The sequence below is a fragment of the Canis lupus genome, chromosome 3 (genome assembly GCF_048164855.1).
Source record: "Canis lupus baileyi chromosome 3, mCanLup2.hap1, whole genome shotgun sequence".
Taxonomy (NCBI): Eukaryota; Metazoa; Chordata; class Mammalia; order Carnivora; family Canidae; genus Canis; species Canis lupus.
In genome coordinates, this window is record NC_132840.1 from 17,780,574 (window position 1) to 17,797,905 (window position 17,332).

A 17,332-nucleotide genomic window follows, 5' to 3' on the forward strand; every position below is an offset into this window, starting at 1 on the left:
GCTTTACACTTTTACATTTACATTTAAGTCTGTGATCCATTTTGAGTTAATCTGTACATAAGGTGCAAGGCTTAAGCCAAGGATTTTGTTTTGATTGCTTGTTTTGTTTATTGATGTTCAATGTCTCCAGCACCATTTATTGAAAAATCTATCCTTCCTGCACTGAATGCTTTTGCATCCTTGTCAAAGAATCAGTTGGATATATATGTGTGGGACTACTTCAGAGCTCTCTATCCTTTTGCAATGACCAGCATGTTTATCCCTCCACCAATGCCACACACACTTGATTACTGTAACTACATAATGGGTCTTGAAATTGGGTACCGGGATTCCTCTAACTTTATTCTTCATTTTCAAAAATTGTTTTTCCCATTATATTTCCTTTGCTTTTCAATATAAATATTAGAATGATTTTCTCTATATCTATAAAATATCATGCTGGGATTTTGGCAGAAATGGTGTTAAGTCTGTAAATCAATTTGGAGAGGACACCCTCCCCCATTATTTTAATCTTCATTTCCTTTAATAGGACTTTGTAGTTTTCAGCAAGTCTTACTCATGTTTTGTTAGCTTTATACCTGAAAGTTTCATTTCTAGTTGATTTTGTAAGTTCCTTGTCATTTTCTACAGTTGATTTGTGTCATCTCCAAACAGGGACAGTGTTATTTCATTATTTCTGCCTGTATGCCTTTTATTTCCTTTTCTTGCTTTATTGAACTGGCTGAGTTCCATCCCTGTGTTAAACAAGAGCAGCGAGAGAAGACTTGTTCCTGATTTTAGGAGGAAAGCATTCAGTCCTTCAACATTAAGTATGTCATCTGTAGCTTTTTTGTGGAATGCCCTTTATAAAATTACAGATGTTCCCTTTTATTCCTAGTTTGCTGAGTGTTTTTTTTAAATCATGAGTATTAAATTTTGTCAAATTCTTTTTCTGCCTCAACTGACAAAAATCACGTGATTTTTTCCTTCTTTAGCCTGTTTAGCATAGTGGATCATGTTGACTGAGTTTTGAATGGTGAGTTTGCCTCACATCCCTGGGATAAATTCCAGTTTGTAACGGTGTAAAGTTTTTTTATGCATTGCTAATGCTATTAGCTAATATTCTGTGAAGAATTTTGAATGTACACTCACAGCAGATACTGGCGCATAGTTTTCTTCCCTTCTTTCCCTTTAGTTATTAATTTTTGTATACTGTTACTATCTTGTTTTAGTATCAGGGTAATACAAACTTCACAAAAAGAACTGGGAAATTTTCCCTCTCTTATTTTCTGAAAGATATTGTGTATATATCTTATTAATTATTCTTCAGAGAATTGTCTAGTGATCCTCCAGTGAAGATTTCTTTTGGGGAATATACAAATATGAATTTAATGTCTTTAATAGTACGGGGCTACTCAAATTACCTATTTCATACTGGGTGCAGTTTTTGTGGTAGATGGTTTTAAGGAACTGGTCCACTTCATCTAAGTCATCAACTTTATACATGTGGAGCTGTTTACAATGTTCCCTACCGTTTTTATACCTGCAGAGTATGTAGTCACATCCCATGTTTCATTCCTGATACCACTAATCATGTTTTCTCCCATTTTTATCTTTGACCATCTTGCTAGAGATTTGTCCATTTTATTGATCTTTTCAAAAAGACAACTCTTTAATTTTTCTCTATTGTTTTAAGTTTCATTGACTTCTGCTCTTATCTTTATGATTTACACTCTTTTGCTTACTTGATTTTGCTCTTTTCTAAGCCCTTCATGTGAGACCTCATGCTTTCTTGGATTGATGTTTAAATGATGCATCTTTTTCCATCCTCTAATTTTCTATATTCCTATCAGAAGGAATATATATCTGAAGTCAGTTACTTGTAGACAGTATATAGTTAGGTTACATTTTTTAATCCACTCTAATGATCTATACCTTTTTATTGGTATATTTAAATTGTTTATATTTAATGTGATTATTCATATGCTACAGTGGAGATGGCAGTCCAGATTCCCCAAATGAACTTTACTGAAACTGCTGCAAGGGTTGAGGAGGTGCCTAATGAGTTAACATCAAAAAGGATGAAAGAACTGACTCCTTATTCAGTCTTCTCTGACATTATCTGGTGGGGCATGGGGGGTAGTTATAGCAAGGTGAGAGTGGGAGTCTATACTCTCCACCTGGCCTTTCTACTCTTGTTCTGTGGTGTTTGGCTGGAGAAAAATAGTTATTTTCTGCGAGTTTCTATGTTATTGGCTGGTCCTTTCCTGGTCCTATGGCTAGAGAAGAAGCTTTTGTTGGGGCATTTTTAAATTTCCATGTCTGTCAGATTTTGGGGTTATCAGCTTCTTCAGCTCCAAGTGTAGAATATATGTGGCAAAAAGAAAACCCAGGTAACTTATGATGGTGTCATTTCTTGGGTCCCAAATTCCCTCGGCAATAGAATTCTTTCCATATTCCAGAGTCTTCTTGTATTTGTATGATGTCTAGGCACTTTAGTTATATTTAGTAGGAGAGATAGGGAAAAGCACATCTACTCCAAATTTTCAGAAACAGAAACCACCGGTCATTTTTTAAAATTAATTTTAACAATCTCTGTCTTGTAACTGATATGCTTAGACTATTAACATTTAATGCAATCATTGATATATCAGGATTTAATTCTACAATTATATTATTTGCTCTCTAATTGTTCCAGTTGTTTTCCATTCCACTGTTTGCCCTTTTCCCTTTTTATATTTGAACAATTTTTAGTATTTCATTTTAATTTATCTATTTTGATGTTTTGCTATATCTGTATAATTTTTTATTGGTTGTTCTAGGGGTTATATACTCATTTTTCAGTCTATTTAGAATCAATACTTAAATACTTCAAGTGGAATGTAAGATCCTTACTCTTAGATAAACCATTTTACTCTCCCCCACTTTCTATTATAGTTATTTTACATATTATATTTATATATTTAGAAAACTGCGAATAATGTTATCAATTTTTTCTGTTTTCAACCATCAAACATATTTTCAAAACTAAAGAGAGAAGAAACAGGCTATTACAAAGACTGGCAAATTTTTTCAGTAAAGAGCCAGATAAATATTTTAGGGGTTTGAGGCCATATACTGTGGAAGTAATGATTGGAATTAGCCATGTGGATGTTTCTGGAATATAGACAGTGTTCTATTTCGTCACCTGATTGAGGGTTACGCAGAGTTCACTTTGTAGTAACTCACCACACTAAATTTTGTTTTGTGTATCTAACTTTTTTGTGTTATACTTATCAAAAGTATACCTAATTCTGAAACTAAATAGATCAGAGAGCTTGAAAAAAACAGATGAAAGACTTTGGGAATGGATTATCAGAAAAAAGAAGGGGTATATAAAGCATGTGGGATTTATTGCTCCCTTCAGCCCTTCCTTCTTTAAACAAAATTAATATATGAGGGAATATTTACAGTTTGCCCTCAACCCTGAGATACTGAGAATTTCTACTAGGTGCAATTCACTGAAATGAGAACTGCTTACTGAGCTATAATTTAAAAATAGGACTTGTTGGGGCTCCTGGCTGACTCAGTTGGTAGAGTATGCAACTCTTGACCTTGGGGTTGTGAGTTCGAGTCTCATATTGGGCATAAAGATTACAATAAATAAATACATAAATAAATATATGTGGGAAAATGAGATTAGAGGTCAATGAGGAACATGAGAAGACTATTCTATGTGAATAACAGGATACAGGGAATAAGAGAAGAAAAGAAAAGATGCCCTTTAGTAAGAAAGTCAACACTATGAATTCTAGATATTTTTCCTAGAAAGGGCATGAAGGTAAAGGAGGTTGAAGAAAAGGGGTTAAGAAGAGCGTAAAGAAACAGGGGAGGGAAGTAGAGAGGAAGAGATTAGAGAAAGAAACAAGATGGAAAGAGAGAGGAGAGAAAAGAAATGAAAGATAAAAGGAAGGTTGAACTAAAGAAAGGAAAAGACACAAAAGGGAAACATGGTAAAATGATCTATATTGGACATTTGGTACAAAGCCAGGCATTTACCCATATTATTTATATCTCACATCAACTCTCTAAGATAGGTATTATCTTTCCCTTTTTATGAGGAAGTGAAAGCTCTGAGAACTTATTCTACTCTAGGAAACACACCTAGGAACATCAACTCTGGCTGCATGCAACTCCAAATTTTGCGCTCAATGAAACTTTAATTCCAACAGGGACAATTCCTTTATGGCAAGTGAATGTTTATGTGACACTTGACTTGGAAAGAACTACCCTAGAGGGGTGCCCTTGTCCTAATAAGTAGAAAATAGTTGATCTTCTGAAACCTTAAACCTAGAATTCTGCAATTCTATGGCATCAGATTATGTGGCTTACTGAGATCACTGACATACTCTAATTCTGCTTTACTACTAAGGGGCATTTTCAAAGAATCTAATGAAAGAATCTAAAATTTCACTTTCGGGTGGGAAATAAGTACTAGATGTTCTGTTTTAGTTGAGAAAGAATGCCTTATCTTAGGAGAAAATGGGCACCATGTATATTCCATGGCCCAGTTTATAGTATTTGCCAACCAAGCATGAATGCCAAAGATAATATAAATGTATGGGGTGGTACTGAAAATTCCAAGAGAGACTCGAGATTATCAAATTACCTGGATTGCTTAAGGCTAAACAAGAGAGCACCAGCAAACGACCAGTGGGAAAGAGAGACCTCAGAAAAAAAAAAAAATCACCTCATTTTGACAAAATTATGTGAAGAATGGTGGACTTTGTGTGTACCACCCATTTTGGGGTCACTTCAGAATACTTGAAAAAAAGAATACACACTAACTCACTTAAGTTCAAAGTTGTTTAGCACTTACTGTAAGTTAGAAGGAGGGGTAGGGGGATGTTAGGAGGAGGGGAAGGGAAGGGGATAATTCACAAAAAAGGCATAAAAATTAAACCAAGTACCTCCAAGGAATAATTAGAAGTGAAAATCAATAAGGAGAAAATGGCTCATATTCTCCTCATTGATTTCCTGTGCACAGTGAGTCAAACTTGACTGTTGGTTAGAAGTCAGTTTGGCTACTTCTTATTACTTTTTCAGCAGTTGGGTACTCCTGTCAGTGCCGTTCATGCCAGAGTCTTTCTTTGCTCTAATCACAGCTGTCAGCTATTGAACGAGTTTGACACCCTGACTCCAGAAACGAGGGGATTCACACCCCATGCATATGCAGTTGGTTCCTTCATTAAAGCTGACTGACATAACAGATACGGTGCACGGCCACCGATTTTTATAAGCAAAACAAATGGCTACACAACCAACTAGGAATATCCTTGATCAGAAACACCCAGAATCCCTAGAATCAGCCTTTATGCAATTCAGCCATTTTTATTACTGTAAATACCTATACTCTGATTACTTAAAATGCTAGATATAGGCAGTCAAGAGCAGATGTGTAAACACACACACCAGACTCCTACCCTACAACCTTAGCTGTCCACTATAAATAATCTTGGCTGGAGTTCCAGGTGTCGGTCAAAAGGAGAACCACTCAGCTATTGTGATCCGGATTTGGGGGGAGGCATTATGTTTCTCGGAGGAAAAAGGACAGAATGAGGCTAACCAGAATCTCCTCCCCCACCAACAAAAAAAGAGAGAGAGAGAGAGAGAGCTGAACTAGAACTTCTCAGGTATTGTCATAAAGTCACGAAATGATAGACTCTAAGGGGAAATGGGCCAATTAGCCCCAACTCACAACTTTGGTTGTTTCAGAGCATCCCTGACCAGGCCCATTCAGATTCTAGTTGACCGTCTTAGCAATGAGCATGCCTTTTTTGGGCTGGAGGCTGTTGGGGGTGGGGGGGATGGAGGCACAAACGGCCTCAGCAGTATGGGGAGTCCTTACAGCAGGGTCCCGTGGGGGTGCATTCCCAACCTGTAACTTGTGTCTAGCAATCGCCGGTCGCCCTCTTCCAACCCCAGGACCTGAGGCCTGCAGCCACCGCGTGCTCCTGCGGGCACTTCACACATGCTTGGTCTCTGCCTCCCAGGCCGCAGACGCGTCACCAACGCCCTCCTCAGCACCCCTGGCTGATCCTCCACGTGTTTCCTCCATCAGCTCCTTCAACACCTAGTGAAATGCTCTTCTAGGGCACTTTGTACAGCCCTCAGCCCTCCCCCCGCCCCCCCTCCCCCCCCCCCGCACTACCACCTGCAATTTCTCAGCCACTCAGAACCTCTGTCAGATAATGACCAGAAAAAAAAAAAAAGAAAAGAAAACAAACACAAACAAACAAAAAAAAACAAAACCCTAAGGGGATAAACAAAGATACTAGTGAGTAGAAACCCTGCACCTGAGTGAAGGGCAGTAAGGGGACGGGACCCTGTGAGGGGAGTAGAAGAGGCGGCTGGCTCTACTGTTTGGGGGGCAAGGACACAGAAGTCAACAAATAACCTATATATATATATATATATATATACTTGTACTATTCAATATATTTTAAGAAAAAAAAAAAAAAAAACTATGGGTGGGGGCAGGGGCGGGGGCGGGACCACGGCGGGGCGTGTGGAAAGTTCTCCGGGCCTGGGCCTGGGCCTGGGCCTGGGCCTGGGCCTCGTGGGGCGGCGGCGGCTGCCCCCAGCCCCCGGAAGTGGCCCAAGCCCGGAGGGGAGGGACCCGGCCCTCGCTTGCAGGCTCCGGGCGCATCATCACGCTCGGCCAGCGCTGCTGCGCGTGTTGCACTCGCTCGTCGCCCGAGCTGGAGGGTCCCGGGGCCCAGCGCGCCCAGCACGTGGCGGGTGGTCAAGGAGACGTTCTTGAACGAGGGAGCGGTGCGACGTGCGACGGTACGGCGTACCTCAAGGCATGACTGAATGAACGCACGACCGAACCACCAGGCCCGGGCCCGCTCCGCTCCGCAGGCCGCCGGCCCCACGGGCCTACGTGCCCCCAGGTGAGCGCCCCAGGGGCCCCGCGCCCCGACCTCGGCCTACGGCGGCCGGGAGGCGTCAAGGCCAGCTCAGGGCGGAAGAGCCGCCCCCGGCCGCCGCCGGACCGCGTCCACGCAGGCGCGGGTGCCGGCACTTCCGGGAGGTCACATCCTCCCCGTCTCCTAGCAACGGCTGGAAGCGTTGCGGACTTCCCGGGCCGCGTTGGCGCCGGACTGAGCCGAGAGTCCAGCTGTCTGCACGATGGTAAATCTGGAGCCTCGCTCCGCTCCGGGGGCGCCGACGTCTGGGGCTTCCCCTGCCTGGCCGGCCCGGGGCCGCGGCCGGGGCTGGGGGCTCCAGAAGCTTTTTTGGAGGGGCGACAGGGACAAGATACCTAGATGGGGGAAACCTTTCGTGAGGGATAGGTCTCTGGAGGGTTGATTCCGGCGGCTGGAAGTGGCGAGGTGTGAGCGGCGAGAAAGGGAAGAGAGAGGTGGGGCGGGTATGACAGGTGTGGAAGGGGTGAGGGATCTCGACAGCGAGGAAAGTTTGAAGAGGAAGGAGGCGATGTGGAGAGAAGTCGGATCATCCTGGGAAGGAAGGAAGATGCGACAGGGAGAGAGGGCGGAGAAGGAGGCGACGCTGAGAAGGAAGGAAAATAGAGGGGCGCCCGGGTACCTCGGTGGTTGAGCGCCTGCCTTCGGCCCAGGGCGTGATCCTGGGGTCCCGGGATCGAGTCCCGCATCGGGCTCCCTGCGTGGAGCCTGCTTCTCCCTCTGCCTGTGTCTCTGCCTCTCATTGTGTGCGTCTCATGAATGAATAAATAAAATCTTAAAAAGGGAGGGGGGCGGAAAGAGGAAAGGGAGGACAGAGCAAAAACTGAAAGCGAAGGATAAGAAAAGGAAAGTGGAGACTGGTGAAAAAAAGCAGCAAGGTGAAAGCAGAGTTTTAAGAGAGGAATTAAAAGGAGATTGGAAATTGGGATGAAGAGATTGCATTGGGGAGCGCAGAAAACACGAAAAACAGCTGAAAGAAGAGAGGGAAAGGCTGACAACAGAGAGAAGCATTTGACAAGGAAGTAAAAAAAAAAAAGATAAAGGAGGGGTCAGTGGTCGTAAGGAGCTGTGGACAATGTCCTTAAAGACACAAAGATGTAATATGTTTTGGGTCCCCTGTATAACTACTCCGCCTTAGTGCAGTGTTTCCCAAAGTGATATGCAAAGTTGCTGTGTAAGACAGCTTGGAAATAACAACACAGTGAATCATATCTGAGGAAGTTATTCCTCTTTTTTTTTTTTTTTCTCCCAGCTGGTAGACTATATCCAGTAGAAAGCTCCTGGCACTGTTAGGTCCTTAAGCACTGTCATTTGGTAATTTCTTTTTTTAACCTGAACATCAGTGCTCAGGCTCAGACCTTTCTTTGGAGTAGAATTTAATAATATGTTCTCTCTTCATTTATTTTTGTTCTTATGGTTATTTCTGTTTATGACAATCAGCAGATTTCCATCTGTGGTAATGATGTATAGTTTCCTTGTAATATGCATTTGTTTAAGTTTTTAATAGTGAGATAATTCAACGAGCATACTAGGTAAATAGTGTAGATGGTATTCATTATGGCAAAAAGTGGGAGTCCAGCACACGAATGCCCGAAATTCAGAAAACACCTGCTGTAGTGGTGGAAAAGAGGACGAAAGTGTTCCTGCCCACAGCAAGTGCAAAAGAAAAGTTTTGACTAAAGTAGCATAATATTCATCCATACGATGTCAGAAGGAAAAAAAAATAGATCACAAACCCTCATCAAGTGACTCTGTAGGATATTGTTTGAATCCAGAAAATCCAGTGATTACTCAGGAATAATATGCAAGTTTGGAAAAGATTGTGATTTTAGCATTGGTAGAAGGGAATAAAACTGGTACAATAGAGTCTGTGCAAAAGATTAATTCAGAAAGCTGAGCTTAAAACCCAATGGTGTTCCAGCATCATCACTCATGATTGAATATTCGTGATTGAACATTTGCACCGAGACCCAGGCTATTGTTACTAACAGAATCCTGGAATCTTAGACTCTGCTGTGTTTACAGATTATCCTGAATTTAATCATCTGAACTCTCAAGGAGGTAACATTTAGGACTAAGACTGAGATTTCTCATGAAGGGATACTTTTAGACAGACGGAAGTAACCATATAGCTCAGTAACTATGTAAAGGGCTATAATACAGATAAGGAATTTTTCATATGAATACAGAAAGATCAATGAGTAAAACATGAGCAGGAGCAGATTTCTGTCCAACTTAGAGAATGCTTTTCCAGCAAACAGAGATATTTAAAACTGAGTGAGCTCTTGTGAGACAGTAAGCTCTCCATCCCTAGAAGAGTTCAAGCCCAGAGGTATGTAAGGTTTTATGTAGGAGTCTTATCAGTTTGGCAGGCTTGTACAAGACTTGACAGTTTCAAAGCTCTCTTCCAAAGGTCTGAGATTATAGTATCAAGAACCTTAGGCTAAAGGGATAGGAGGGTAGATATCTCTGAACATTATTCAATTTAGGATTCGGGCTACCACAAAGACTGAGTTTGGTTAATTGCCTTCCTGATCTCTTCAGGCAGAGGTGGAGGAAACCCTAAAGAGGATCCAGAGCCATAAAGGGGTCATTGGAACTATGGTCGTAAATGCAGAAGGTAAATATATCACAGGTTGCCTTCTTGACATACACAAGCCAACCGAGAAACTACTTGTGCCGAGCCTAGGACAGACATCTTAGAATTTGAAATAAAACATATGTTTTCTGTGTTTTAGCTATAACATGTACTTATCAAACATCTAAGCCTCTGTTCCATACCAAGTGCTCTAAAAATTAAAGATATAAATATGAATAAGACATGTCTAAAAATATCTGTATATCCCTAAGAAACACTATACACTGTCTACTTTGGTGACCCTTCTAATATTTCAGAAGCAACAATAAAACTATCATATTGAAGACAGGGAGGATGTCATTGTTGGCAGTTTTTATTCTAACATTACAAGGCATACAGAGTTTCAGTCTTCATTTTAAATGAAATTGTTCCTTTCCCATCCTTAATAAATGGAGAATCAATTTTAATCTCATGTATAGTATAGGCTTTGTGGTCATAGTATAAGAAGGACCAGCACATTTCCACCCATGAAATCCATCGACTTACACCAGAAACTTGCTCTCATTCCACAATCCCTGTTAACAATCCACAGAGCATGTTCTCTGGCAGACTGCTCCCTGCTCAGCTATGGGGCAACCTCTAAAGGCTCCTGCTAGTTTCATTGCTAATTCAGGCATTTGCAAGGGCAAGAAGTACCTCAAATCCCAGAGCATTTGTTGAAATAAGAGTAGCTACTTCACATAATTCACAGTGCAACCATGAAATTGGCATATTGCCATAGCAGAATGCTTACAACAGAATCTCACAGCTAATCATTATTTTGGCACAGTTCTATCAATAAATGTTTATTGAGCAACTGCAAACCACAGCCAAATTCAGACTTCAATCCCTTATCAATTAAAAATAGAATATGACTTACTTTACTGATGGTTGTGATCATTAAATGAAATAATAATTGATCAAGTCCCTGACACAATACCCAACACTTAATATAATTATAATTAAATAATTCTGAGAATGTGAAAGTTTTTAATTGATTTGGACAGATAAAACATTCAATGAGTAGATAAAATATTGGATATGTTTTGCAAATAAAATAAAATGAAAAATAACACCAAATGAATATAATAAATTCACCCAGCTTGAGTGATCAGGAGGGAAAGGATTTAAGATCAGCTTTATACGTAAGAAAGAGTTACGCCTAATATTTCCAGGAAGTGGTCCAACCCTAGCACATTGTTCCGGTTGAAATGATTTTTTTCCTGGCATGTTCATAACTCCACACATCCCCTAAGACAGGCTATCTGTATGGATTCAGAAAGGTAATGTATTCATTTTCTTCAGCTCCCATAACAAGGTACCACACACTTGGTAGCTTAAACCTTAGCAAGTTATCAGTTCCGGAGGCTGAGAGTCAAAATAAGGGTGTCAGTGAGGACAAGCTGTTCTTTGAAGGCTCCACAGAATCCTTCCTTGCTGATGTGTCACCTTCTGTTGGTTTCCATTTCCAGTCCTTGGCATTCCTTGCTTGTAGATGCATCCATCAGTCCAGTGTCTGCTTCCATCCTCACGTGGTATCCTCCTCTTTGTTTTCTCTCCTTATAAGGACCCCAACCCTTGGATTCAGGCCCACCCTGTAGTGTGACCTCATCTAAAAAATTACATCTGCAAAGACCCTATTTCACATTCTAATATTTAAGGTATATTTGAATTTTCAGGAGGGTATACTATTCAATCAAGAATAACTCATTTGACAAGTTACATTGGAAGATTTTAGTCGAAAATACATAATCCTAGCAATATGCATCATATGTCTGAAAATGCCCATACCCTGTGCTCTACAATGTCACTCCTCGGAATTTATCCTGAGTAAAGAAGAATAAAGGAGACTCACTGAGGCATCATATACAATAGCAATAAATAAACAGAAAAATCAGTAAATAAATCTAAGCAGTAGGGAAATTTTTTAATTAATTATGTAATACTTACTTGATGAGCCATTACTCTGTTTAAAATGTTGAGGAATATTTAGAGTTATGGGAAACTATTAGGTGAAAAGAAGCATGGAACAAGCAGTAGGTCAACACTTTCTAATCATAAATATAGCCAGTCACACATAAACACTTAAGATACATATGAAAGGGATCCCTGGGTGGCGCAGAGGTTTAGCGCCTGCCTTTGGCCCAGGGCGCAATCCTGGAGACCCAGGATTGAGTCCCACGGCGGGCTCCTGGTGCATGGAGCCTGCCTCTCCCTCTGCCTGTGTCTCTGTCTCTCTCTCTCTCTCTCTCTCTCTCTCTCTGTGACTATCATAAATAAATAAAAATTAAAAAAAAAAAAGATACATATGAAAGAAAAGGCAGGGATATGTTACAGTGATCATCTCTGAGTGCTGGAATTACAATTGATTTTTGCTTTTCCCTAAAATTTCTTAACATTTTTCTTATCCAAAGGCAACAAAATATTATTCTTAATACCCATTAACTTTATCTAATTAACCCCTACAAGGATAAGATTATGTTAGGATTCAGGGCACTTGTCTGAAAGCCAAATTAACTTTTTCCCAAAAATATAAAATAGAGGTTTATTTTTATGGTCAGATTATTAATAACCAGAGTGTATGACAAGCATGTTTATTAATAGCATATGGTTTAAGTTGTGTGATCAGAATTAATAAAATATTCCATTTCAGCAGCCTACTGAATTTTAGATGAAGTGTCATTTATTATAGCACAGCTTTGCTGCTTTCAAAAGACCCATGAACCTTAATACTAAAAATAATTAACTAAGATGGTAGTCACGTGTTCTTGTTTACTACTAATGGTTTTAGTGTAATTCTCAACAAATCATTTTAACATATTTTCAGGTTTTATCCGTGACTATGTAGGCCTTTTACCATGTTTATCTCCTCATATGGCATGTTGAATAGAGTCCTTTGGTTTCACCATTACTGAAACATAGGCGTTCTATCCATGGCAATAAAGTAGACTTATCAGTTTAGCCCACTGCTGAGTGGTACAGGTTTTTATTTGAATAGATTCTTTGTTAACGTTGGTTTCTCATTTATAAAACCATTCATTGTTTATAATATTGCCGCAGTGATTGTTGAATTAGACACTGGTGAATATATATATTTGTTTCACAGTCATAACTGTTAAGCATTCTTATGTAGTAAGCCTGATTTCTGTCGGCTCTTAATTTTAAATATTCTTGACATTTCTAATAATCTATTATTTGAATTTTACTAGATTTTATCAGCCATCCAGCCAATTCCTTATATTTTGAAATACAATCAACCAAAATACTTCTACAGCCAAAGACTACCAGCTTACTGAGATCATAAAGAGTCATATATTTTTTTATAGACTTTATTTACTTATTCATGAGAGACACAGAGACAGAGGCAGAGACATAGGCAGAAGGAGTAGCAGGCTCCCTCTAGGGAGCATGATGCAGGACTAGATCCTAGGATCCCATGGTCACGACCTGAGCCAAAGACAGATGTGCAAGCACTGAGCCACCCTAGTGCCCTATAAAGAGCCATATTTTAAAGTAGTGCCATAAACTCAGCAATATCAAATTCATATTCTTTGTTCTGGAAGTTCCATTGTAGGGATTTACCCTACCCATAGACACAAATGTGACATGGCATGCACACAGACATATTATGTAGCCTTGCTTATAAAAGTCTAAGATTGAGAACAATCTAAATGCCCACCAGGAGAATTTACCAGTTACGTGTTCACAAGTCATCCATTCATCAATCATGTTATGCACTCACTAACCTAAGTGGTCCTGCTTTATATGTACTGTATGGAATAATTGTCCAAGAGTATTAAATGAAAAAAATTAAAATACAGAATAGAGAACAATATAATTAAGGAGTGAAGAATACAAACACAAACATATTTGAACACATTTAGAATGCTTCTGCAAACTGGGAGCAGTAACTACCTCTCAGAAGGAGACATGAGTAAATTTTATACTTTTATACTGTGTGCTAAAATTGCTTCTTAATAAATTATTTTTAATTACCTCACATGGTACCAAGCAAGAGCTTAATAAATATTTGTTGATTGATTTTTTTCAAGCGGTCTGTAGTGGATATGAACAACTCTAAGAGTTTCCACAGTGTGCACTTATTATTCAGAAAGGTTAGCTGTTTTATTTATTGGCTTGGATCATGAATAGACTAACTAAATAGGCCTGAGCACCGGATTCATAATCTTGTCATCTACATTTTAAATAATTTATTCTGGTTGTATTTCTTGTTTTGACACTGAGCATTGCAGACTTTGTGGGTAGCCACTCCTCAGGATGCAAAATAAAACTAGTCCTCTGGAGGTGCTCTCAAAAGGTGGAGTGCTTGCTACATTTCAGCCTGCTGCTTGTTAAAGACACAGGCCTTGAGATGTTTCATCAGCTGTGAATGATATAACTGACTTCAGGGTAAAGAGGCCAATAAATAAATATACAGATGAACAAACTTGATAAAAAGACTTATTTATTGAACAGGTTTTCCTTTAAATATTATCCTTGTCTTATTTGGCAAGACCTGTTCCAGAGGTTAACAGTTTTCTTAAAAGAGAAAAGCAAGTAGTCTGTTTCACAGTCAGAATGGAGTTCTCAGAGTTTCATGAAAAACTGGTAAAATCCTTAGTTTGTAATACTGTTGCACTCTTGAAGTCCTCTCTTGTTTAACAATTTCTGGAATTGCATTCTCTGTGAGGGAAAACCCAGAGCTGTGTTTGCCTCTTTCACTGATTGGCCTTAATTCATGTACCTGTGAAATTTGAGCAACCCCAAGTTCCCCTTCATATGTGCCCCTAAATTAAAAGCACGTTTTCAAATAAAATCCTTGCAATTCCCTGGCTATCTGGTAGTTCTCAAAATAATCTGAAGTCCCTCTCAGATTAGGCACAACATATGTAAAATACCTAGCACAGCACCTGTTAAAAAAATAAGCCCTGAGCACCAAGTGACCTGAATTGAGCTGAGATTGATTTGAAGTGAATTGAATTATACTTGCATATTTGTCTGGCTAGATTTTCCCAGTTAAATTAATAGGTTCAGATTTAAATGCGCATAATGGAACAATAGAGCACACAAGCGGCTAAATTTAATAATGTTTAAACCAAGAATGAGCGCAAACCAGGGAATGCCCAGCAGAACCACCATGCCTTTGCTGCCGTGTTCTCTGATATAAAATTTAAAGTTTGCAAGATACAGTATGAGGAGTTACAAAGAAATTTTTTAAATCCCTTTTGATATACTCTTCAATATGTGCTGCAATATCCCTTTCTATTGCTGGCCTTAGGGGAGGAAACATGACACAGACCAGGCATTCCAAAGAAAAATGGCTGTAGATTGGCTGCTTGGAGAAGTGCACTTTTTAGAGTAATATGTTAACTTTGTTCTGAAATAATTAATTCACAACTTCCAAAAAATGTATGCATAAAAACGTTCATCACACCATTAGCAACAACAACAAAAACTGTTCCTAACGATCTAACAATAGGGAATTAGTTATATTATGATATGTTTATAAAATAGTGTACAGTCATTGAAAATAATTTGATGACATTATCACTGACAAGAGCAACTTGAATATGCTACCATTTAAATGAAGAAAAAAGCAAAAGTCACATTTGTAATCATAGTTCGACCCAACTGTATTTTAAAATCCATGTAAAGACAAAAAGATCGGAAGGAAATAAGCTAAAATGTTACCAGTAATACCAGCCATAACTTTTTCTTCCACTTTATAGTCATCAGTATATTCCATTGTTTCCACAGTGTGCATATTCCTTTTATAATTAAAAAATGTTAACCCCAAAGTGAATCTCATAACAGGCATCCCTATTCGAACAACGTTGGACAACTCAACAACGGTTCAATATGCAGGTCTTCTTCACCAGCTGACGATGAAAGCCAAGAGCACAGTACGTGACATTGATCCTCAGAACGACCTCACTTTTCTTAGGATCAGATCAAAGAAACATGAAATCATGGTAGCCCCAGGTAATGTGGCATTTCATTTCATATTTAAAACATCTTTCTGCTTTACTGGATAGAAGCTTTGTTTCAAAGAACTATAGATTTTTAACATGCAATATGGCTCATAATGTTCTTTAATTATAAAATGAAGATGTCTGAATCTGAGAAATCCAATCTGGAAATTTTGTGGAATTAGTGGCAAATTTAACCTTTGAAGAAGTTGACTCTTTTGCCTATTTGCATTTATTATCAGTAATCAAAATAATTAAGAGATGTAGATCTCACATTAGAGATTTTCAGGAGTATAAAGAAATGTTTCCTGTCCAGGGGATAAAGTACAGAGTAGATCAGACTGTAGGGTCTTAAACCTTCGCTGGGAGAGAATACATTCACCTGACCTGTCAACAACAGCCACCATAGAAATACTTCTTTCCCTGAAGGAATTACATGCACAGTGTTAGGAGATGTCTGTGCAAAACAGGACTCATGTTCCTATATCTTGTCTAGAACAAACTTCTCTAGAACATCTATAAAACCCCCAAACTGAAGCTTTTTCTCCACCTTTGTCCTTACCCTGGATGTACATTAAAAGCACTTGAAGAGCTTTATAAAAATAATTATTGATACCTGAGGCCTCACCCCAGGCCAGTGAAATCAGGACCTCTGGAACTGGGCGCCAGGTCATGAGAGCTTTTGAAAGCTCCACAGGTGATTCTGATGTGCAACCAGGATGGGAACCATCAGTCAACAGAAAGTCCAAGTCATGTTTTGAAGAGAAAAGCAGATTAGCTGAAGTATTCATTTATTAAGTTTAATTTTTCAGGTGATTAATTTTGTCCACATCTCTCCACAGATAAAGAATATCTTTTGATTGTCATTCAGAACCCATGTGAATAGATCTGCTACAGCCCAGCCTGTCCTATGATGTCAGATTGAAAACATTTTACTTTATTACTAAGATTATATTCCAATCTAACTGACCTTTCAGACACTGTTTTCTATTTTTACATTTAAACTATTTGGCACGTCTCATTTAGTCCCTTTCCAATGTATTATAAAGTTGTGATTTAGCTACATAATAAATGAGTTCTGATATGTGAGTCTCTTTCTTTTATACTACACACAACCAAAGGAGTTTCGTGAGAAGAAACTCAAGAAAGGCTTCCTTGCTAAAATCCTTGCAGTCCAAAGGTACACCAAGAATCAGCGGGGCTGTGTCCTTTTGCCCATTTCCTTAGCATCTCAGGGAGATCCCATGGAGTGCTTCAGGAGCTACCAGGGAAGTAGGAAGTCCTGACCCTCCGGAGGCACTAGATACTCTCCCCGCTTCAACAAGGGAAGCAAAAAGTCAGAGGTGTGGTCCTCAGCAGGGTCAGCCCCACAGCTGAGCACCTCCTCCCATCCCAAACTGTGCTCCTGCCACACCAGCCTGTGAGATCAGCAGCAGGTCTGAGGCCAGGTGCATGCTTACAGGGCTGACCAGAAAACCCCACTAGGTATTTCAAATATTCAGAAAATAATGAAAGTAATAACAGAACAAATATAACAGATTTCTAAGCCCCATTAAAACAGATGTTAGTATTTTGCCATATTTACCTTCTATCCTCTCTTTTCTTAATTAAGCCTTTTATTTTGAGATAACTGAGGATTCACATGAAATTATAAGAAATTACACAGAGATCCTGGGTACCCTTTACCCAGTTCCCCAAACTACCACATATCTGACTTTCAAGCAGTCTCCCCACACTTTTTATTTTAAAAGACTTAAAATTTGCAGAGTAGGAATAGCACAGTCAACTCCCACATAAGC

General features: G+C 39.4%; 1 protein-coding gene and 1 long non-coding RNA gene across 13 annotated transcripts in view; one reads left to right on the plus strand and one right to left on the minus strand.

Moving 5' to 3' along the window:
• The window catches only part of LOC140629701 (uncharacterized), an 802,104-nt gene extending 795,087 nt beyond the window's left edge, over positions 1 to 7,017 (minus strand). For 8 of the 12 annotated variants that reach the window (XR_012027527.1, XR_012027528.1, XR_012027546.1 and 5 more), the window contains exon 1: positions 6,819 to 7,017. This is a non-coding gene — a long non-coding RNA (uncharacterized lncRNA). The remainder of the gene's footprint in view (positions 1 to 6,818) is intronic. The other 4 variants (XR_012027534.1, XR_012027524.1, XR_012027514.1 and 1 more) reach the window with 4 other exon arrangements.
• Positions 7,005 to 16,617, plus strand: DYNLRB2 (dynein light chain roadblock-type 2). Its single transcript, XM_072819260.1, has 4 exons — positions 7,005 to 7,155; positions 9,492 to 9,567; positions 15,379 to 15,546; positions 16,376 to 16,617. Exons 1-4 carry the CDS (start codon positions 7,153 to 7,155, stop codon positions 16,417 to 16,419), a joined length of 291 nt encoding a protein of 96 aa, XP_072675361.1. The 5' UTR covers positions 7,005 to 7,152; the 3' UTR covers positions 16,420 to 16,617.
• The last annotated feature ends 715 nt before the right edge of the window (positions 16,618 to 17,332 follow it).